The following is a 24,363-nucleotide window of genomic DNA, read 5'->3' on the forward strand; positions in this document are numbered from 1 at the left end:
AGCCTCCGGGAAACCTATTGATTTAAGACAGGTCAATGGGCGACACTGACATTGGGATACGTGGATCGTAGAAAAAAAACGCAGGTTAAATTTCTTCAATTGCCTTAAGGGCAAACGTGACAACAAGAAGAGTATAGATTACAAGTGGAGTACTCAAAGTATAAGCAATTAGGTCAGTTACCTTGTGCTGGACAAATGGGGGAAAAGGTTAGATCACACTTTTAAGATTCTATCTCACCTTTACCTGGGGGAATTATTTACCATAAAATCAAAGACTTGTTATATTAGCTGAAGGCACACCCATTCACACCACAAGGTTGCTCTAGAAAACATCCTACGTTGGCTCAGATCCAGGACATTGGATGACTTCTAAGTTCTAACTGGGAGGTCATAGGATCAGGACTCTGGTCTCATTAGATTCATTCAGATCTGTTAACTTTGTGGAGACCGAACATGCCTACTTACTATGCTCCCATTGAGAGTTCTTTACATCTCATTTTCCAAAACTGCCAGAGCAAACTGAGATCCAGGTATGCGTTACCTTGCTGCCCTGATCCCTGATATGTATTTGGCCCATGGCTGGGATGGACCATGAATCCATAACTGGCACATTGTTTGGATTACTTATTGATTTTTATGGGGACATGTGGGCTGGCACTAGAGATGAGCGAGCACTAAAATGCTCGGGTGCTCGTTATTTGAGACGAACTTTTCCAGATGCTCGAGTGCTCGTCTCGAATAACGAGCCCCATTGAAGTCAATGGGAGACCCGAGCATTTTTTAAATAAAACTGAACAGTAAAAGAACAGTGCAAAAAAAAAAATTTCAGATGTTTGCAGATGTTTTACTTGTAAGAACACATTGAAATAACACTATTCTTCACTTTGCAGGTGTTCGCGCGTCTCCCGCTAAGTTAGGAGATGTGCACGAACATCTGGAATGTGAAGAATAGTGTTCTTTCAATGTGTTCTGCACTTAAATGGTCCTGTATTCACTGTTTTTAATGTTTTAATTCTATTCTTCACATTGCAGGTGTGCGCGCGTATCTCCCGATAGGTTCGGAGATACGCGCGCACAGCTGCAAAGTGAAGAATAGTGTTATTTAAATGTGTTCTGCCCTTAAATGGTCCTGTATTCGCTGTTTTTAATGTTTTAATTCTATTCTTCACATTGCAGGTGTGCGCGCGTGTCTCCCGATAGGTTCGGAGATACGCGCGCACAGCTGCAATGTGAAGAATAGAATTAAAACATTAAAAACAGTGAATACAGGACCATTTAAGTGCAGAACACATTGAAAGAACACTATTCTTCACATTCCAGATATTCGTGCACATCTCCTAACTTAGCGGGAGAAGCGCGAACACCTGCAAAGTGAAGAATAGTGTTATTTCAATGTGTTTTTACAAGTAAAACATCTGCAAACATGTGTAATATTTTTTTTTTTTTACAATAAAAATACTTTTATTCAATTTATTTTATTAATTTACTGCTCGATCTCGAGCCGGCGAGATACTCGTCCGAGTAACGAGCCGGTCCGAGTATGCTAATACTCGACCGAGCAGTATACTCGGACGAATATACTCGCTCATCTCTAGCTGGCACTGATGAACAAAGTTCCCCCCTTACCTTTTTGCTGTATTTTCTATATTTTATCACCATAATCTTATAACCTGAATTTAAAATACACATTAAGATAACTGAGTAAAACGCCTCCCTACACAGACTACTTAGATATATATCTTTATGCTCTCAAATATTGACATTTACAGAAACTTTACCACTTCATAGATGTGTTGTGATACCTGCATACATTCAGAACATGGAACACTAGATCAAAGGTTATACCACAAATGTAGCTCTAGAACCAAACCCAGTACACAATGTAAATACAGCAGCAAATCCAAGTTTGTACATAAACAACAGAATTCATCTTATTATATTAACATGTTAGCGACGCAAGACTTCGCGCAAAAAGACTATCTATATTGTCTTCCATTGAAACTGTCACCATGTGTAAACACATGGTGACAAGTCTGTGACGACAGCCGTCATCGACAGCGGATCGCCACGGACATCGGGCCAGGGACCTATCACAGCCATCCCTGCCCGACGATCACTGTGATTGGTCAGGGAATCCAGCCTGACCAATCACTGTTAAAGAGGGAGGGGAGAGCTGGTTCCCGGGTCTGATTCTGTCATATTTCGTGACAGAAGTGACAGGATCAGAGCCGTGAAACGAAGCACTGTCCCCTCAGTGTGTGGAAAGTGCCCCATCACAAACAAATACCCCCCAAAACCCAATCCTACCCCCTCCACACCCCTGTTCATCATCTTTATTCAGTGTGGTGGTCGGGGCTGCTGAATATCTATAGTGATTAGGGTCAGCGATTAGGTATATATTCTGTATACACAAAAGCAGTATATAAAATCGTACGTTATTACTTATACTTACACCTACACAGACCTTCAGCTTTTGTATCCCTTCCTGCGCTGACATTTCAGTTACTGTTTCTTTTTTTTATCATAAAATTTAAAAAACTGTTTAAATACTTAGCATGGCTAAACGGGTGTATTCTGGGGGTGAGGCCTATGCCTACATGTGTTCAGATACAGAACACTTTCTAATGTCCTCCTCTAGTGACAGTGATGAACCCTCACAAAGGCGCAGTAGGCAGAGTGAAGAGCAGTCAAGTGACCCTGGTTGGGAGCCCCCAAATATGGTTTCTCCCCAAATTCCAGTTCCAACCCAGGAATAAATATTAATACAGATGGGTACAGGGAACTTGATTTTTTTTTTTTTTTTTTTTTTTTTTTTTTTTTTTTACAGAGGAATTTGTAGACCTAATGGTTACACAGACAAATCTGTATTCAGTACAGTTTCTGGCCGGTCACCCCACATCTTATTATGCTAGAACCCAGAGTTGGCACCCCACTGATGCCACAGAATAAAAAAAAAAGTCTGGGAGCTCTTTCTTAATATGGGACTTGTTAAAAAGCCTAGCATACGGTCATATTGGTCCAGTGACGTTTTATACCACACACCAATGTACAGGGCTGTAATGACAAGACCACATTTTGAGACGCTGTTAAAATGTCTGCATAACAGTGATAATAGTCAGTGCCCTGCTGCTGGTGACCATGGCCAAGACCGATTGTACAATTTTAGGCCAGTAGTGACTCATTTTAATGAGAAATTTATGGAGGTTTACACCCCACAAAAAAATGTAGCCATTGACGAGTCACTTGTACTTTTTTAGAGGTAGGCTTAAATGTTGGCAATATCTGCCAAGCAAAAGAGCTAGATACGGGATTAAAGTTTACAAGCTCTGTGAAAGCGAAAGCGGATACACCTACAAATTCTGTATCTATGAGGGAAAGGACTCCCAGATCTGTGTACCTGAGTGCCCCCCTGTCCTAACCACAAGCGGTCAAATTGTGTGGAATCTTTTATTCCCCCTGATGGGTAAAGGCTATCACCTTTACATAGATAATTTCTATACAAGTGTCCCTCTCTTTCAGTGCCTCCTTGAAAAAGGAACACTGGCTGGCGGAACAATTAGGAGGAATAAAAGAGGCCTCCCAAAAAATCTGGTGGACCTTAAATTGAGACTGGGTGAAAGCAAGTCCTTGTGTCAGAGTAACATCATGCTGACAAAATATAAGGACAAGAGAGATTTATTAGTCCTCACATCTATCCATGCAGATTACAGCACCCCTGTCTCTGTTAGAGGAACCAACGCCACAGTCCTTAAGCCAGTTTCCATAAAGGAGTACAGCCAACACATGGGAGGGGTTGATCTAGCCAATCAAATGCTACAGCCATATAATGCGATTCACAAGTCCTGCACTTGGTACAAAAAGGTTGCAGTGCATTTAGTGCAAACTGCATTGTCTAATTCCTTTTATCATTTACCGCAAGACCCGGTAACAAGTAACCTACATGGAATACCAAGAACAAGTAATTAAGCAATTGCTGTTCCCAGAGGGTGAAGAGGGTGCAAGCACATCCCATACTAGTCACGGCAGCAGAATTGTGCCAGGACAACATTTCCCATCTGAGATCCCCCCCACAGAAAAGAAAAGACGGCCATGCAAAAAATGCTGTGTGTGTTACAAGAAGGGAACACGCAAAGATACCGCTTATCAATGCGACACTTGCCCAGATAAGCCAGGGTTGTACATTAAAGACTGTTTCCGCGCTTACCATACTTCCCTGGAATATTAATCTTATTGTTATTTTGTCATTTTTGTTATTTTTACATGATCCTGAACAAACATGCCCAAAAAAGTCTTTGTAAATGAAAGGTTGTGACTAGAGATGAGCGAGCACTAAAATGCTCGGGTGCTCGTTACTCGAGCCGAACATTTCCAGATGCTCGAGTGCTCGTTTCGAGTAACGAGCCCCATTGAAATCAATGGGAGACCAGAGCATTTTTCAGTAAAATTACAAACTAAACGAGCACAGTGAAATAACACAGTGCAGAACAGATTGCAGATGTTCGGGAACATCTGCGATCTGTTCCGGAGACACGCGCGCAGAACGGTGTTCTCCGCAATAGTATTTGAAGAAGAATATGTGTGAAGAACAACTTGCAGATGTTTGGAAACATTCTTCAAATACTATTGCGGAGAACACCGTTCTGCACGCGTGTCTCCGGAACAGATCGCAGATGTTCCCGAACATCTGCAATCTATTCTGCACTGTGTTCTTTCTCTGTTTTCTTCAATTAAACGATTAAATTAAATGTTTTAATTGTATTTTTTTACTGTTCTTCACTTCTTTTTTTTTAATTAAATGCTCGTTATCGAGCAGGACAAATACTCGTCCGAGCAACGAGCCGGTCCGAGTATGCTAATACTCGACCGAGCATCAAGCTCGGACGAGTATACTCGCTCATCACTAGTTGTGACCTAAAAACTTTCAGGAAAATTTACTCACTCATAACCAAATGGTGTCCGTTGGCGCTCTGTTCTGTGCCCTGCTATATGCCCTAAAAGCAGTTTACACCCACATGTGGGGTATTTCTGTGATCAGGAGGAATTGTGCAATAAAATGGGGTGTATGTTTGTTTTTTCCTACAACCCATTGTAAATTTGTACATTTTAGGCCTAAATCAATATTTTCATGAAATTTATTTTTTTTCAAAGTTTTTCTTCCATATCATCTTAATTTCTGTAAAACACATAGGGGGTACAAAAAGTAATTAAACCCCTTAATAAATTCCTTCAGGGGTGTAGTTTCCAAAATGGGGTCACTTGTTGGGGTTTTTAACTGTTTCCATTCCCCAAAGTCTTTGTAAATGAAAGGTTGTGGCATAAAATTTTCAGGAAAATTTACCCACTCATAGCTAAATGGTGCTCATTGGCGCTCTGTTCTGTGCCCTGCTATTTGCCCTAAAAGCAGTTTACACCCACATGTGGGGTATTTCTGTGCTCAGGAGGAATTGTGCAATAAAATAGGGTGTGTGTTTTTTCCTACAACCCATTGTAAATTTGTACACTGTAGGCCTAAATTAATGTATTAGTGAAAAAAATTATTTTTCAAAATTTCTCTTTAATTCATGTGAAACACCGAAAGGGTTAAAAAAAAAACTTTCTAAAAGTGGTTTTGAAATGCTGGATGGGGGTATTTCTGAAAATGAAGTAATTTGTGATTTTTTTTTTTATTGCAAAGTCTTTTAAAAAGCCCTTTCTTAATTGCAATAGTCGATAAACACGGTTTCCAAATTTTCCTATAAATTGCTGTTACTATTGTAAGTCTGCTAACATCCTAGAAAAATGTAAGAATGTTTACAAAGTTATTACAATATAATGCAGAGCTATGGTAAATGCTATTTATTAAGTAATTTGGATGGTAAGATTGTCTGTCTGAAAAAAAAACCATGTTAAATTAGAAAAATTGCAGATTTTTTTTTTCTTTTGCTACATTTCCTCTTTTTTAATAAAAAAAATATGAATCATATCAAATAACATTTACCACTGACATAAAGCACAGTGTGTCCTGAAAAAACAACCTCAAAATAACATAGATAAGTTAATGTGTTCTGAAGTTATTATCAAACAAAATGATACATGTCAGGTCTGAAAAATCAGTTTTTGTCCTGAAGGCCATTTTAGGCTGTGTCCTTAAGGTGTTAAAAACAAGAACCAAGCTCTGTGTATAAATATTGAGAGTAGAATTGTGAGCTTGCAGGTAATACCAGCACTTGCTGTAAATATAGCAATTCACAGATGACGTCTTTGATTGATGTGCCCCCTCCCCACCCACACGTAGTGTCTGTACCAGCACTGTAACAATAGTACAGAGATTTTTGCACTTGTATATCTACCATCATTCCCATAATCATTTGCACACTGGAATGCCCATAGGTGGTACATGAATCTGTTAGATATTTATAGCTCCTCCCATTAATATGCCATATATATCTATGATGGGACCGCCCCTTCAAGATCAACTTATAACCAGTACAGTTCCTTCCAATGGTTTGCTCTAATGTTTCGGAGAAGGTAAAATGCACCAGGCTGGTGTCCATTATATAGATGGCAGAAAAATATATATTGTTATAGCTTTCCATTATACAATAAATAAGCTTTAGCTGCAAAATAACATTTATACAGAAGTTTACTGCAAATTTCTCCAGTCTGCATGCTGAAGTGCCTCGCATTTATAAGCTTCTTAGCTGTGAAGTAAAGTCACATCCCAGGCGCTGCCTGCTGATTGATGTCATAAGGAAGGTTCATGCAGGTTACTTATGTTAGCTTGGTGGAGACTGCCAAGCTGCCTAGATTGATGTTCAACAAGAGTAATTGCTCCTGCCTTGTGTAACCACATTTTTTTTCATGGTTTCTCTTCTACAACATAACTTTGCAAATGTATTTAACGCCTCAAGCCTAAAAACCCTGAGTCAGTTGTCATTGTTATTTAGTTTGGTTTTATTAAAATCGGACAATGGGATTGATTACTTGATTGTTTAATGCCCTGAGACCAAGTATTTTTGTGTTTCCATTTTTTACTCCTTTTTTTTTTTGTTTACAAAGCTATAGAAGGGCTTGTTATGTGCAAGACGAATTTTATTTTCTAGGCGTACCATGGCATGTACTGGGGAGCTGGAAAAAAATTCCAAATGTGGTGGAATTGGCAAATAAAAACAGTTTCACTATGTTCTGATGGGCTTTTTTTATAGCTTTCCATGTGCGGTCACGATGACACCTTTTTGTTATTCTATTGATCACTACAATTGCAGTGTTAACAAATTTATATTGTTGAGTGATGTCTCGGTACCTTTAAAAAATAAAAAAAAAACTTGCATTAAAATGCCTTGCATTGCCATATTCTGACACCCAGGGAAGGGATTTAAGGGAAACAATTCTAAATCACATACCCATCTATCTTATTTGGGTATAAAAAGACGCCATGACCCTTCTTGAAACTCTCAGCTGTCCCCACTGTGACCAGCGCTATTCTGCGGATTTGACAGTTCTCATAATAAAAAGCCGTGTCAATTCTGGTGATTTAACCTTGTTTTCTTCAGACGGAGACCGTGCCCACTTGTCTTTTGATTTAACCTGGAACAACTTTCCACCATACTTTTCGTATGAATCATTCATAGATTTATATAGATTAACCATGTCCCCTCTTAGTCGACTTTTCTAGACTAAATGCATATAGGAAGGACAGGGCTGTTGGGAATGTTAATGCCAAGGTAGCGAATGTGAGTGTCGCCATTTGAATGATTACTGGGTAGATAGGTGGTGGGCCTCAGCCCCAGGAAGAGAGACATTCAGCACCTCAGATTTAGAGAAATTGACCTTGAAATTACTGATAGCCAAATTTCCTAAATTCTTCCAGTGTAGCTGGGAAGCAAATTCAAGGTTGCGGTATGTAAAGGAGGTCATCAGCTCAGAGAGCGGCCTTGTATTGCTGAGAGCCCACTTGGAGACTGTGCACACTGGGATTGTTCCAAAGGGCAGCAGCCAGGTTTAACCCTTCCAATATTTTCCCCACAATTGGAGTTAAGCTTACAGATCTAATACAGATTACCTGAATGCTGCAATGCAGTCCTAGATCAGTATATTATATCAGCGATCAGACTACCTAAGGTTCAAGTACTTTAGGGGGCCTAAAAAACAATAAAAAAACCTTTAAGTTGAAATTACTCCTACCACATCATAAGAGATAGATTGGGTTCATTGTGCAACTGCACTATTGTGGAACTGTATATAATTAGCCATACCATAATGCTGACCACTCCTGAATATCATGTATAACATTGTTTTGTTCTGTGTTTCTGATACTGTTTTGGAAATTAAATAAAATGTTTAAAACAAAAATGTTTGAATTGGCCCATTTTCTGTAAATAAGAAAATAAAAATTAAAAGCATAAACATGGTAGGTTTCCCCATGTCCCAAAATGCCTGATTGAAATCTAAAAACAATAAGTCACAGCGGTGAAACTGTAACGGGGAAAAAATGTCGAAGCAGACATTTAGTTATCCATTATTTGAAAAAAAAGTGATCACAAGCTTTTACAGCCCCCATAATTGTATATATTGATCGCATCCCACAAAAAATGGACCACACCTTGAAATCCATAAAACAAAGCCAGTAGGTTCTATGTGATCCCCCTGCGAGGGGCATATGTTATGCCATGACCTAATGTAATGCACTGTTATGCTTTTAATTCAAACTAAAACTAAGCCTGTCGGTATATTGCATCTTTGTCAGTTTCACTGAATTTGGACATTTGTTTCCAACTTTCCAGTACATTGCACAGTATATTCAGTGGTGCCATTAGGAAGTACAACTTGTGCTGCAGATAACAAGCCCTCCTGTGGTTCTGTAAATGGAAAAAAAAAAGCTATGGCTCTTCGAATGTTAAAGTGAAAAACAAAACACAAAAAATGAAAAGGACTGTTTTGGACTTGTAAACTTGATCATAGAAAAAAAAAAGTTACTTCAAGCCATGGATTCAACATGAAAATAGTGCATGTAGTCCCACACAGATCAACCCCATTAAACTGGGTTAATCCACTGGATCCATTACAGTTCAAACTGCTATTGCGCAGCAGAAATCCAATTCCATTGTGTAAAAGGTTCTCTGCAAGTACCATAAGGTCTTCTACATAAATGTCTACGCACGCATACCCGTATTCTTTCACACATTCTTCATTTTTCCAGTCTAATAAATAAAGATTCCTGCCCTTTGTGTCCTGGACTGCAGTAACCTTCTGATTTCAAGCCCATGCCAACTCAAACCAGCTAGCTCAAGCAGCCTACAAAATGAACAAAAACCAAAGGATTAAGCTGTGATATTACTTCTGAACAATGGGAACAGATCACATTTAATAATTGGAAACTCTAAAGATTTGTCACTTTATAAGAAATCCCTATCACAGAACTAGACTAAAATGAAGTTATGTTTATGAGATTGTTGTACAAATCAAATAAAAGGGGGCATATATGGATGTCAGTAGTCTGATCTCCTAATCTTCCCAATATTAAAGTGGCCTGCACGCTTTGTGCTGGCTTTATTCAAAGCGGGGGTTGTAGGATTATGCGGAAAGCATTGTTGGCCCTTATTAAAGAACTTTTTATTGCCAGATATTTTGTTTTATTCGATCATCTGCAACGTCTTTTAATATCTTGGGATGCTTGTAAGAATATCTTTAAAAACTGTGTTTAAATCTACACTTATAAAGTGGATGCTTGTTACGATTTGTCAGAGCTGAATGTACTGTAGAAAACCTGTATGATTTGGATCAGAAGTCAAAAGTTTTGTCGGGGCATATTTACTAAGGCCTTTGCGCTTTAGTCGGACTGTGCATGTTCCTTATGGCTGGTGCGGGGAAGCGACACATTCATGATTTCCGGCGCATGATCTTAGTGAATCTGCACGCAACATTATAGACGGACAATGCACTTTTAGTGAATTATCCGAATATGTAAGTAAATGTGCCCAAAAATGTTTTAGTACAAGGCTTGGCTAGTCTACTGAGCTACACACTGTGTATATAGGTGTGTGTATATATACTCACACAGGAGATCAAAATTAGAGAACGGTGTATGATCTTTTTTCAGGATAATGTTATCTCCATTGGTAAAACTCTTAAGGGGTTCACCATGTCGTTAGAGCAGTATTTTACCAAATTACTATGGTATATCACATAAACCCTTTATTTTGAAAAGAATAATGTGGTGATTATAATAAGAGATCAGCAACGACTGTAGAGCAGAGAAAGATTATAATTACATTTTCTGAAGGTAGCAGTCGCCAATCAGTAGTAGTGTTTAGGCCTTTGCTCTGAATGACTTCAGCACATCTGCAGCCACAAGACTTTGCTAGTCTCTCACACTGATCTGGGATTTTGGTCCACTCTTCTTCCAGTCTCTTGCAAAGTTCTGTGACTGTTGTGGATTTTTTTGCCCATAACTTTGTCAGCAAGGATTTTCAAGAGGTTTTCTATTGGGTTTATAATGATAATAATCTTTATTTATATAGCGCCATCATATTCCATAGCGTTTTACAAATCATAGAGGACTAATACAAATATAATAAAACATGACAGAGCACAAAACATTCATATGGAACAAAAGGAGTGAGGTCCCTGCTCGCAAGAGCTTACAGTCACATGTATTGGGGATCTAAATACGGCCGACATACGCCCCCCATACACTTCTATGGGCTCACAGCCCTGTACGGGAGCGGTACGGTGCAGCACATGTTCTGTCTTTCTACATGATACGGCGCTGCGCACTGTATATGCCTATGGAGAGGGGCGGGGGTGAGCTGTGCTCTTCCCCTGCTTCTCTCCGCAGCACTGATGTATGCCCGCCATGCTACGGTACGGCGGGCATACATCGTGTGCATGTAGCCTAAGAATCAGATCTCTGACCAATTTATTGATTCAAGAAACTGCTTTACCTGTTTTGTTGTGTGACATTGTTCTGCATGAAAATTGCTGGCTGAGTAACGAACACAAGGGAGGAACCACATTATTTGATTACAAGTGTGTATCAGAACCTTATTAACTTTGCCATCAGACCCAAATAAATTAAACCGAAATAAAATGAACTGTGAACTCCTCTGTCCACACAATATGCTTCTCTGCAAAGGTGAGTCTAGCCTTTTATTTCTTTCTGATAATGAAAGGTTTGGTCACTGCGGAGTGGCCTCTCAGCGCAAATGCTCTTAAGGGGTTGGCCATTTTTTTTTTTTTTTTTCAATAAAAAAAAGACAGGGACAGCAGGATGATTCATTGTCTCCTGCTGCAGGTCCCTCCTATTGATCATGGTAGGATCTTTGTGTACATGTCTATGCAGAGCGCACAGTCTAAAGAAGGCAATAAAGCAAGCATTGGGGATGATGAATGAATTGGTGAGCGTTCAGGGATTATTATTAAGTCAGTAAAGGCACATAGGCAATTTATGTTAAAGAGTGGCTAACCTATTTAAGCCTTGTGACACTGTTTGATGAGACGGATCTTTACCCTGTTCAGTGCTGAACTGGTGAGCAATACCAGCTTTAGTGTTGAAACAATTACCCATAGAGATTCTCCCTCTTTCATTTGTCTTTCGATGAATAAATACATCACAAAAATATTTAAATGCCAACTTCTCTTGCTATGGCCGATTGGATCACCCCCTTTGGCCTTTATTTGGAATGCTGCCAGATAGGGCTTGTCAGATAATTAAGGAAATTAGCACCAGGTGCCATATTAATGCCATTAATGCCCAGTTATCTGAAAATATTCTCTAATTTTGATCAGTGTTCCTTTATAGTTGTCATTTACAATTTTATAATGTGCATTAGCATATATACAAGTTATGAAATTAAACTTAAAATCCTGCTGTTTTACTCATGTTGGTATATATTCCTATATTCCTGTATATCAAAGATATTTTGTATTTAAATTTTTTCTGGATGTTATCCAAATAACCAACCAAGTTGATGAAACTGGGCGTTGGCGTGTTGCACATGGGCACCATATAAGTTCCGCTTGGGGCCCAAAACACAACATATGCATAGATGCATAGGTAGTATGGTTAAAAAAAAAAGACAGTCTATAAAGGCATGCCACATGTCAAGAAAACAAAGTGGATTATTCTGTATACTGTGTAGTGGCCAAGCTCTGTAACTGCTGCCGTTGCTCCCATTCACTTTAATGAGAGTATTAACTGCTTATGTCCAATAGATAAAGCACTGAGCAATCTCCTTTCAGCTCCAGCATGACAAACAGCTAATTGATATGTGGTCTGCGTGTTGTCAATATATACAAGCAAGAATAAAAATTAGACAACCCCTTCAACATGTTGCTATTATTATATTGAATTTTGAGAAACTTAATAGTAGAATTGCTTTTTCCACGCCATTTCCTCCACTCCTAAAATAATTAAAAAAATAAATAACTAATTGCTAAATGTTGTTGAGAGACATTGTCTTGCAAGAAACAAGCCCTCTTATGGGTATTTTTAGCTAAAATAAGTGAAACTTATGGTTCTTAGAATATGATAATGTACAAGGGAAAAGGGGGGTATTCTGTCTGGGTAAAATTGTGTGTAAATGGTTCTTCTGGAGGCATATAACAACTTAAAAAAACACAAAATAGTTCTTATAATGGTATTACCAGTGGTGTAGGAAGGCACATGTAAAATGGAATTTGGCATACGTCAGGGACATCACATACATTTGCATTCTTCCAGCAACACCACCTTTCAGTAGAATTATACTTTGTTGGGTACATTTAGGAAAAAACCATCAGCTTACCTCAATCAACTGTTCTGTTTTATGTGGAGTACCAAATTGGCATTAGTGATATCTACCGTAAACAGACCACTTATTCGCTGAATCTTCAGAACGGACTATGCATTTTGAAAACCTTTCAAATTGGTCTCAATAGCATTTAGATTTTTATTTTTTTATTTTTGATGCTTGGGTTATGAATGTGATTATTTTTCCTAAAATATTGATGGCAGAGCCATTTTGAGTAGTTCTATGGAAAGTCTAAAGCTTGTTTGACCAGGTCTACTTTTGTGTTGATGATTTTCAATGAATATTCCAATACTTAATTTATAGGACAGATATGCTTGGCTTGAAAGCTTTTAAATTTAAGGCCACATGCCCACAGTGCTGTCCAACAAAAAAAAAAAAAAATCTGTGCAATAGGATGTACAGCCCAGGAAATCTCTATCACTGTACTGGACATGTCAGTACGCTCCAGTCATACATGATTTGGTCCTGGCGATCCCTCTAGAGCAGTGATGGCAAACCTTTTAGACACCGGGTGCCCAAACTACATCCAAAACCCACTAATTTTTTTCACAACGTGCCGATGCGTCAATTTAAACAGTAACTTATTACTCCCTGCTCTGTCACATTAAATTGTATAGGCACTTGAGGACACCAATACAGTACAAAGAAGGAGAAAAAGCTTTGGTTATCATTGTAGCTTCCTTCTAGGGTCCTGGTCTGCCTGGGACTGCAAGAGGCCTTGAGTCCTGTCTGGCGAAGTCTGTGTTGGGGTGAAAGCCTGGGTGCCCATAGAGAGGGCTCCGAGTGCCACCTCTGGCACCCGTGCCATAGGTTCGCCACCACTGCTCTAGAGTGTTTTTCTTGGACTGCAGTTGCTCATGGGTCTTAACATTGTGAGTAGTTCTATATTGTTAACAATGTATGGTATATATTTATAGCCATCCCTTTCATATAAGAGAAATTTTTGTGTGTAAATACAATGTTATTCTAACTTGTGTCTCATCAGAGAAAAAAGTCTATGATTTTCTAAATAAACTGTATTCTGATATCATTTGTCACAAAAAAATATCAAATAACTGTTTGACTTTGGAGAAAATCTTTACATTTACATCATTATTAAGCCAATGATTTATTTTTACCATTTACGGCAACTTGTATATTTGTAGACTTATGGGTATTTGCACTTGAATTATTTTTAAAGCTGTTAATACATTTAGTTTTCCTTTTTAAAATGTGTAAATTGAGGGCCAGATCCTCTGCGATTGTGCTGGAAGGAATAATTAACATATGTGAAATTGATTTTTTTGTTGTTGCTTTGTAATAATTGCCCAGGGGTCACTTAGGAATTACATGGAGCAAGCCTGGGCCATTGTGTTCAGAAACAAGCCTGCAGTTTATTTACACGCGCAACTTTTATTAATGGCTAGAGAAAATGCATACTTGTAAATGCACAATTTTATACCAACCTTTTCCGGCTTTTAAAATATCTGCCATTTTAATGCCAATAACATTTTCCTTTTAATTTATCTACATCCAACCTATGAATTGAAATAAATATACATAAACACACAAGTGTACACTCGCATACACACACATATATACACGTACACCTATACACAAATATATACATACACACAGGTTAGTCAATATATAGAGCTGAGCAGATCAAAATATAGTTTTTCTTGAAAAGTTCCACTATTGGGGTACATGCACATGGCCATGGTTTCCACAGCCTGATGTATTATCCAAGTGATAGAGCAGGCCCTATTCCTGGCCATGATTGTGGCACAGGCAGGCTTTTTCTGTTGTCATCTCGAACACTGATAAATCACGGTCAATACTCTCAATCTCTGAGTAGGTTCACCCAATATACCTCTTAGCATAGAAAGAAGAAAGAAATTAATGAATAATAGCTAACAAGAAAGTGTAACTCACAATATCGGGCTACAAACCGCAGTTTGTTTGTGGCCAGATATTGGCAGGTAGACTGGCTTTTCAATATATTCATTAATTTTCAAATATTTCTTTCCACTTTCTATGCTAAGGGGCTTATTGGGTAACCCTACAAAGTGATTGACACTATCGACTGTGTATTTTACCAATGTATGAGATGAAAACAACATGAAGACTTACTCTGCTACAAGCACGGCCAGGTGATCGTACTCGGTGATTAAAAGTATTTATGTATACCTGCTCTGTCCATTATGGAGGATAACAGTCCACTAAACTTTTATACATTCTATGTACAGGCAGTCGCCGGGTTACGTACAAGATATGTTTTGTGGCCCCAGCCAAAAATTTTTGTGACAATTGGATTTTAAAAATGCTGGGTTGTCCTAAGAACCAGGAATAACATAAAAGCTTCATTACAGACACCTGTGATAGCTGTTACAGCTGATCACTGTAACCTGGGGCTAAAGTACAATAAATTACCAACATCCAGAGGTCCGTTTGTAACTAGGGGGCGTATGTAAGTCAAGTGTTTTTAAGTAGGGGACCGCCTTTATTTACAATCCATAACCCCTACTGTTCCTTACAGAAAACATGGAATGCATGCAAGAGCATTCAGCTGTTACTATATATATATCTATATATATATATATATATATATATATATATATATATATATATATATATATTTATTCTGTGACTATTTATTTAAACTGTCTTATTATCCTTTATAATAACTGTATGGTCTGTTTTTTAAATACCGTAGTATAAAATGTGCTTGGTTCTAGTTGGCTCCTTTGGTAGAATGAAGTGTTTTTGTATCTCTGCTGATGAGTTATGCATACCATGCTCTGCATATTTATAAGTCCACTCTTCCCCAGACTGCTTTTACAACAGATGTATGTGTGAAAATGGCTTCCTTCAGGGCTAAAAAGATTGAATGAGGGAAAAGAGCTGAACAAAAGAAAGACATTCTTATTGAGTGTCCAGATTTGAGTGCAGCGTAGCATTATAGTATCATAATTCACTATAAGTTCTTCACAATCATTTTACCTGACTGCTTAGATTAGAAATTGACTTTGATACCGCAATGCACATTACTGTGTGCAGTTCTGTGCACAGTGTGTTCTCTATTTAAAAAAAAAAAAAAAAAAATGGGTTTCTTGCATTTCTTTACATGCTCTAGAAGGCACAACCACTCACAACCTGTTTTGCACATTTTATTGCTTTAACTTCAAAATTTATTTTCAACCTGTAAAAACTTATGTATTGTAAGTACACCATTTTGTACAACGATTGTCTGGTATTATTAGCATGGCAAAAAATAGTTATATATTTATGTAGTGTTTTTCTTTGTGAATTGTTATGAAGTAGTGTACTGCAGGAATACTGACTGTATGACAGACGTGTTGTTAAAAATCTTCTTTTTCATGTCTCATGGCAGGTAATCTTTGAGGCTGAAGCCTCAGGCGGCAGAGGGGGATACATTGCCTTAGATGACATCCAAGTCTTAAGCTACCCATGTGGTAAGGATGACTTTGTTTTTCCTATCTGTGTATGGCCGGTGACACTTGTGCAGCTGTTTTATATTATGTACATTGATACATCTATAAGACAATGCCACAGAAACAACAGTGATTAAACCTCTTTTGTTTGTTGTTCTTCTTGCGGAAAATGATGTGCTTTCTACATTAATTACTGACTAATCTCAACTGTGAAAGGAGACCTTAGTAAATGAGTGCTAATCCTTAATTAAAAGAATAAATGTCTTATTTGTGCTGGCTCTTAATTGGATAGTTTGAGTTGAGGATACACTGCTAGGCACCTTTTAGATGCCACATAAACTCCTCTAACAATTTGATTATAGGGGTTGTTTTACCTATTTCACTCCAACTTGATGACCACTGTTTGTCATATCTACTCCGTTACCCAATATAACAGTTAAAAAAAACCCACAAACTCTTAAAGGAGTATTTCCATGGAGACAAGATTCTTAAGTATACTTAGGATAACAAAATAACACAATCTCTAATTCAATGTTAACAAATATACCGTATTTCACAGATTTAATTCCAACCTGTCTCTATCAGTCCTAGTGTACGCAATTTCAGTTGCTGCAGAATCCAACCGTAAATCAGAAATCTACAGTCGGGCAGAACAGATTGTTCTTCTGTCTGATGCTGCACTGAGCTCCTCTCTACATTGGCCACTCCCCCCTGCATTCCAAGACAAGCACAGACTTCGAGACTGAGCCAGCAAACAGCAGTGCAAGGAGACTTGCTTTACAAGCTAGAGATAGGGTCTTTATCCAGGGGAGAGAGGAACAGCAGAGCTGAGAATGTCATTGTATTATATGCATCTCATGGATCTCATCTTACTGAATAACATCTCTAAACTATCTGTTAAGAAACTAAGTAAAAGTGTATTAAAACTTTGAGTCTGATTATCTAACCACTTTGTCAACACACAGCATCTCACAGCAATAGGGGGATCGTAGGGTGTCTGCTTAGAGAGTCCCCACCCACATTCTGGAATTTTGCACTGACCATCACTGAGTGATAGGAGCTAAAACGGCAATAAAACTGAGTAAAATTGTAAATTAAGCCGTTAAAAATGATTTTGTGTAAACATCACTAGGGGATTGAAATTTGTGAATTTTCTTTCAACGGAAAACCCTTAAAGCTAAAATAATCATAGAAAAACAAAAGCAAGTAATTTCTGTTCCTACTAACCATAATAAATCACAATGAAGCGAAATGTTCAAACCATAACATCTTTATAAGCATAGGTAAGCATAGATTTCTAAGCGATAGCCGCTAGCACTATGGGGGAGGTGTGCATACATTAAAATACTAGGCTCCCTGAGGCCCTTGGGTGATGTAGCCTGAGCACCCCAGGGTAAATTGCATAACTATTATAAGTTTCATAACTGTTCTATATTTCCCCTATCACAGGACATAGTTATAATAAAAGAAGTACTTCCTCGAACACATCACTAAACTGATGGAAGATGTCCTTTAAAGAAAATCTTGCAGATGTACCTTTCTAGTGCGCTGCATCTAAATAATATTGTAGGACATTTGGCCCAGTCCCAGCACTTGCGATCCTGGGTGTTTTAACCCCAACTAAACACAGCAGTAGCAATTGCTGCGTGCAGATGATGTCACAGGCAGCCCAGGGGTCCTCTGAGGGACCGCTGGTTTGCCTGTAGTGTCCTTCTATTAGGCCATGCCAGAGATTAGAAACTGACCGTATAATACATAAGTACCCCTTTAAAAACAAAACGGACAATCACACAGACTAGTTCCAACCCAGGTTTTAAAATAACAAAAAACAAACTATAATAGTTTATATCCCATATGATAAAAAAGGAAAAACTGTTCCCAAATTGAGATTTTTAATCCTCCATGACATATAAAATTATATTAAATTGTCAAAAAGCTTTGTAAACCCCAAATGGATCCATTACTACAGGTCTTTACACAGAAAATAAGCCCAATCACAGCCAGTTTGACTATAAATTCAAAAGTTAATGGACGATAATGGAAAAGGGTTTTTTTCCCCCAAAAAAGGATTTCATTATGCAAATGAAGGTCATTTATGAAAAAAAAACACAATTTTTACAGCTTTGTATGTATTGACCCAGAGCAAAAAAGTTTTTTGTTTTTTAGGTTCACTTTCACAAATTGATGTTTCTAAATTCTAAATCAAATGGTAATGCGAGTATTATAGGTAAAAGATGGGCCACTGTATGTTGACATGGTGCTTATGAATGCACTCAGTTAGTGATAATAGTGATATTGATCTCTCTCTATTACTAAGACAGAGCAGGATACTAATGAAGCTCTTTTAATTACATGCTCTGGAAACAACAAGCTTTCATTTATTACTCAAGTCGTGCACGGTTTAAGGTTAAATTTGTACCCTGGTACTGCTAAGAGGGCATGTACCAACCATCCGGTTTCTCCACTCTATTAAAAGGATATTTTAATAATTGTCACATAGTAATTGCTCCTGCTTACAACCAAACCCTTGGGGTTTGCCATACAAATAAAGACAGATCAATTTTTCTTTAACTGCATAAAAGGAGCACCAGTGGATGATGTTACAGTTTGATCTTGTTGCTGAATACTGTTTGGTTAAGACTTATGGAGACTATTTTAACTGGTGAAACTATAAAATTATTTCACAACTTGCCCAGGACCTTCCTTCACAATTTTATAGTTATATGTACTACACCACATGGGCCCTAGATGAATTGCATGTGGTATAAATAAATTGCCTGGCCTGTAAGATTTCTCTCTGCTCATTGTTACTATATTGCATTTTAGAAACATTACAGTATGGAAATTATTACTTGGACAATGAAATCTTTTTGCTGACTCTTCACATTCTTCTGCTCTCTGTTTTCACAGATAAATCCCCTCACTTCTTGAGACTGGGGGATGTGGAGGTGAATGCTGGTCAGAATGCTACGTTTCAGTGTATTGCCACTGGAAGAGATGCAGTAAATAATAAGCTGTGGCTTCAGGTAAAAGGCCGTCTATTCATGTTTCTTTGAATTACCGTATATACTCGAGTATAAGCCGAGGCCCCTAATTTTACCACAAAAACCTGGTAAAACCTATATTTGTTTTACTCGGGTATAAGCCGAGTTTGGGTTTTCAGTACATTTTTTTGTGCTGAAAAACTAGGCTTATACTCCAAGCCAGGAGTTTACAGAGCCTACCAAGTGTAAAAGCTGGAGACCTCCAGGAGTAGCTTTTATGTAGAAAACTATAATGTGACTAATATTCCAATGTATAGAAAAAGGAAGGAACAAGTTGTTAATGTAACAGTACCAGGTCTAGATTCTCTTACCACTTTTTGTCATACCCATGTTTTTAGACAATACGGTATTTTCCGGACTATAAGGCGCACTTAAAAGCCTTGGATTTCCGTGGAAATCCAAAGTGCGCCTTATAGTCCGGTGCGCCCTATGTATGGCGCTGGGCAGCGGACCATACTTACATAGGTCCCCGCTACCGGAGACCGGAGACAGCAGATCTCCAGCGGGAACTGCAGACCACGCGGCACGAACAACTTCTGCCGCGTGGTCTGCAGTTCCCGCTGGAGATCTGCTGTCTCCGGTAGCGGGGACCTATGTAAGTATGGTCCGCTGCCCTCCTCCACCTCCCCCTCACCTTCCCCACTCACCTTCGCCGCGTCTCGTCGGGTCTCGTCTTCGGGTCGCGTCTCTTCTCCGCGTTGCGTCCCGTCGGGTCTCCGCTCCGCCCCCCGGACCTCCGCCACGCCCCCGGACCCCGCGCCTTATAGTCCGATGCGCCTTATATATGGAATTATTACATATATAAGGCGCATCGGACTAATGCGCCTTATAGTCCGGTGCGCCTTATAGGCAGAAAAATACTGTACCTATATGTTGCAGTAAAGCACAGGCATACTTTTACAGTAGCCCTAAATGCCATCAAGCTGATTTGGGTTTTCTTCATGGCAAAGATGACATATGGTAAAACATTATTAGAGTAAAGCTATGACTATCGGCTCACCAAGCTGTCCATCCCTGTCTTCTCTGCGGTATGCTTTTAATGTACCTGAATCATATCATGTCTGGTAGCCGTGCAGAAACAATCTGCTATGTTTCAGTTTAGCTGCAGAGAGATCCCTTGTGGATGATCTGTAATGTGATTGCTCAGTACACAAGAGCTCTCTGGCTGGTGAAGGAGCAGACTGGAACTCATTCCATTTGACAGCTGTGAATTGCATCAGGTTCTCACAATTAAAGTGGGTGGATGTACTACAGAGGAATGAGCACAACAGGCAGGGATCACATTCCATTTCAGGCTCATTGAAATATACTGGCATTCTTCAAACCGTGGCAGCCAGCAAACTATGAAAATAGTTCCTTCTGTTGTTGTGCTCATTAGGTGTTATACCTGTTTGTCACACCTGTGGATTAAAGGGAACCTAGAAGGAAATGCTTGAAAGGAAGCACGAAATATAGGAATCCTCGCCATTTCTGTCTGACAAGGTGTTAAAGGCTATATACCTCTGTTCACAGACTGGATGACAGGAGGTGCTGTGATTGACAGAAGTGGGGGGGTGAATGCTCTTTTGTTATTTTTTCTAATCTGTCTCCGCTATTAAAAAAAATGGACAACCATTTAAATTTGCTTCTATGCTCCATCTTCGGATGATGGCTAATGCAGGAATTGGGGCAACATATAGGTTACACTATAGATATTTTCTGCCACCTTTTATAGTAAGAGGAGTTGTAAAGGAAAGAAAACCTAGAAAAAGTGAGAAATGGAAAGAATTAGAAGATTTAGTAGACTTCCATGTCAAGAATTACTTGGTTTAGTGTATGTTGTGCTTGACACTACAGGCAGTCCCCTACTTAAGGACACCCGACTTACAGACAACCCATAGTTACAGACAGACCCCTCTGACCTCTGGTGAAGCTCTCTGAATGATTTACTATAGTCCCAGACTGCAATGATCAGCTGTAAGGCGTCTGTAATGAAGCTTTATTAATAATCCTTGGTCCCATTACAGCAAAAAATGTTTAAACTCCAATTGTCACTGGGGCCAAATTTTTTTTTGTCAGGATATACAATTATAAAATATACAGTTTCGACATACAAATTCAACTTAAAGAACACCTGTCATCATGTCTCTAGTCCTGTCACCTCTACCTGTTGGAGCAGCTCACAAGGATCCCATCCCAGCCTTTATCTAGTTATTTCATACATTATTCATTGTAAAATCATCTATTCTTTATCATGTAAATGAGGCTGGTCACATGGTCAGAGGCAGTGATGTCACCCCTGTTACCCCTCCCCTCTCCTCCCCCTGCTCATGTCTGTGTGTAATGTATAGAAAAGCATGTCTAGTGTGTGTGCTGCATCTGCTGACATGCTGCATCTGCTGACATGCTGCATCCTCCTAATACACAGAGACACAGACATCAAATACACATGAATCTGACATGTTCTCTCCTCCTAATACACATGTGAGAGACACAGACATCAGCTACACATGAATCTGACATGTTCTGCTGTAACATGGCTGCATCCTGGAGCTGCTGTATCTCTCCTATATACACACACATGCACACACAGGTTGCAGGGGGCGTTGCCACCAGCACCAGGAAGCACATCATTATACAGCCTCACATCATTATACACGCTGTCAATCAAGCACTGGGGGTGTGGCTGTGCCTCCCACTCATGAATAGAGTGGACAGCTTGAATATGCTAATGCTTCATTGGACATGTCACAGGTCATTTGCATACAGCTTTAGGACCTCATTGCTTAGGTTTACAGGCATGTAGAGGGACAATGAAGGGATAGAGGCAATGCTCTCTAATGGCAGTTTATGAAAATATATTTAGTTTAGGGGGGTTATTTTGCATGACGGGTTCTCTTTAAGAACAAACCTCCGGACCCCATCTTGTACGTAACCCGGGGACTGTCTGTATTTAAATTGCGTTTTCTAAATGCAAATCTCCTCTCCTCAGCTGTTGTACTGTGTTTCAAACCGTAGTGTAAATGCTACATGTGAATGCAGTCTGGATACCTCAGATAACAATCTGCTTTTTTTGTCCGTTTCAATCTCTGGCATAAAAAAAGTGGAAGTGTTACATGAAATCTACTATCAAAATCCATCATGATAAACCAGGAGCATATACTGATAGAACCAGGCACTGTAACTATGGTGATCTTCTTATATTTGTTATCCATGGCCTCCTTCCTTCTAACTAAATTTTAAAAAAATATGCTAATGAACCAGAAGGGCTCTGGGGGTTGTTACTAGAACCCCATCCATGCTCCCATTACACTGCCCCACCCTCATCCCATCCACCCTCATCCCATCCCATCCACCCTCCCTCCCTCCTTTCCTTCTCTCTCTCCCTACCTACCTCCCTCCTTTCCTACTCTCTCTCTCCCTACCTACCTACCTCCTTTCCTTCTCTCTCTCTCTCTCTCTCTCCCTACCTCCCTCCTTTCCTACTCTCTCTCTCCCTACCTCCCTCCTTTCCTACTCTCTCTCTCCCTCCCTTCCTTCTCTCTCTCCCTCTCTCCCTCCCTTCCTCCTTTCCTTCTCTCTCTCCCTCTCCCTCTCTCTCTCTCCCTCCCTCCCCCCTCCTTTCCTTCTTTCTCTCTCTCCCTCCCTCCCTCTTTTCCTTCTCTCTCTCCCTCTCTCCCTCTCTCCCTCCCTCTCTCCCTCCCTCCCTCCCTCCCTCCTTTCCTTCTCTCTCTCTCCCTCTCTCTCTCCCTCCCTCCCTCCTTTCCTTCTCAATCTCTCCTTTCCTTCTCCCAGACCCTAATGAGATTACCATAGTCATAGGGTGGGTTCTATGAGTAAGTGTCCCTGGCTTATCATTATGGATTTTGATGGTAGATTTCCTTTAAAATGTTGACAAATATGAAAATGCAGAAATGAGATGGCTCCATGGCTCAACATTATTTATAAGACGGGAAGGAATGCATGTTTTGTGTTTAAATGTTGACAGTGTGTGAACGGGTTTGACCTTGTTATGTCACTGTAACCTTTCTAATGCTGATTGGGGGTAATTTAGCTTCATGAATTATATGTAGAAGACTGTACTTCTGCCTAATGTTTATGTCAACACTTGTCTGCTTTGTGAGCTCCTTCCTTTTGAGATTGCAGGGCCAGCTGCTGTCTTGATGCAGCTGCTAGGAGTGCACTGTGTAATCAGTCTGAAGGATGGCTCGATATTTTACTATCTTTGACTATAAAATACACTTCTCACTGGTGAAATAAGCCATACAATAACCGATAGCAAAGATTTGTGTGTTCTATGTTAATCAGAATGCAATGAACCTAAAATCAATTGAAGTGGGAGGGGGGCTGACATACCCCTCCAGTATTTAGTCAGCCACACCAGATAAGTTTTACTAGACTGTGCTACCCCTCTCCCATCTGGGTGTGTTCACAGTTTACATTGTATTGACATTAGTTTTTGCTGTAGGCTCCCTGTACACAATTGTGTTCAGCTTCTGTAAGCTGGGGCATAGGACTGGACACATTGCACAAGACCAGAGTCCTTGTATCATACAGCAGTATGATGTAAGGACTCCTTGTCTACTGGCTGAACTGTAGTTTTGATACTTAAGTACAGGCGGTCCCCTACTTAAGGACACCCGACTTACAGACAACCCATAGTTACAGACGGACCCCCCTGCCCATTATGACCTCTGGTGAAGCTCTCTGGATGCTTTACTATAGTCCCAGACTGCAATGATCAGCTGTAAGGGGTCTGTAATGAAGCTTTATTGATAATTCTTGGTCCAATTACACCAAAAATTTTGAAACTTTAATTGTCACTGGGGCAAAAGAAAAAAAATTGTCTAAAACTTCCATTATAAAATATACAGTTTCGACTTACATACAAATTCAACTTAAGAACAAACCTCCAGACCCTATCTTGTATGTAACCCGGGGACTGCCTGTATATTTTTTGGCAGTTTATTTGATAGGATTTCTGCTGCTCAATCATCAGGATATGATCAATGATAAAGGTTTGGATTTTCTGAACAAGAGCAGAACCTATGCAGTCTCGGCTCTTAAGTTGATGCCTCAAGTCATATTTTTGGGCCGTTTTAAAGCATGCATTTTCGGTCCTTTTAAGAACGCTTG

General features: G+C 39.4%; 1 protein-coding gene across 22 annotated transcripts in view; it reads left to right on the top strand.

Annotated features, from left to right (window-relative positions):
- Nucleotides 1-24,363, top strand: part of PTPRK (protein tyrosine phosphatase receptor type K) — a 233,579-nt gene that overhangs the window by 75,510 nt on the left and 133,706 nt on the right. For all 22 annotated transcript variants that reach the window (XM_072141567.1, XM_072141570.1, XM_072141572.1 and 19 more), the window contains exons 4-5: nucleotides 16,144-16,225; nucleotides 19,115-19,230. In XM_072141567.1, the coding sequence (XP_071997668.1) occupies nucleotides 16,144-16,225; nucleotides 19,115-19,230 (198 nt within the window). The remainder of the gene's footprint in view (nucleotides 1-16,143; nucleotides 16,226-19,114; nucleotides 19,231-24,363) is intronic.

This window comes from Engystomops pustulosus, chromosome 3, assembly GCF_040894005.1.
Source record: "Engystomops pustulosus chromosome 3, aEngPut4.maternal, whole genome shotgun sequence".
Lineage (NCBI taxonomy): Eukaryota > Metazoa > Chordata > Amphibia > Anura > Leptodactylidae > Engystomops > Engystomops pustulosus.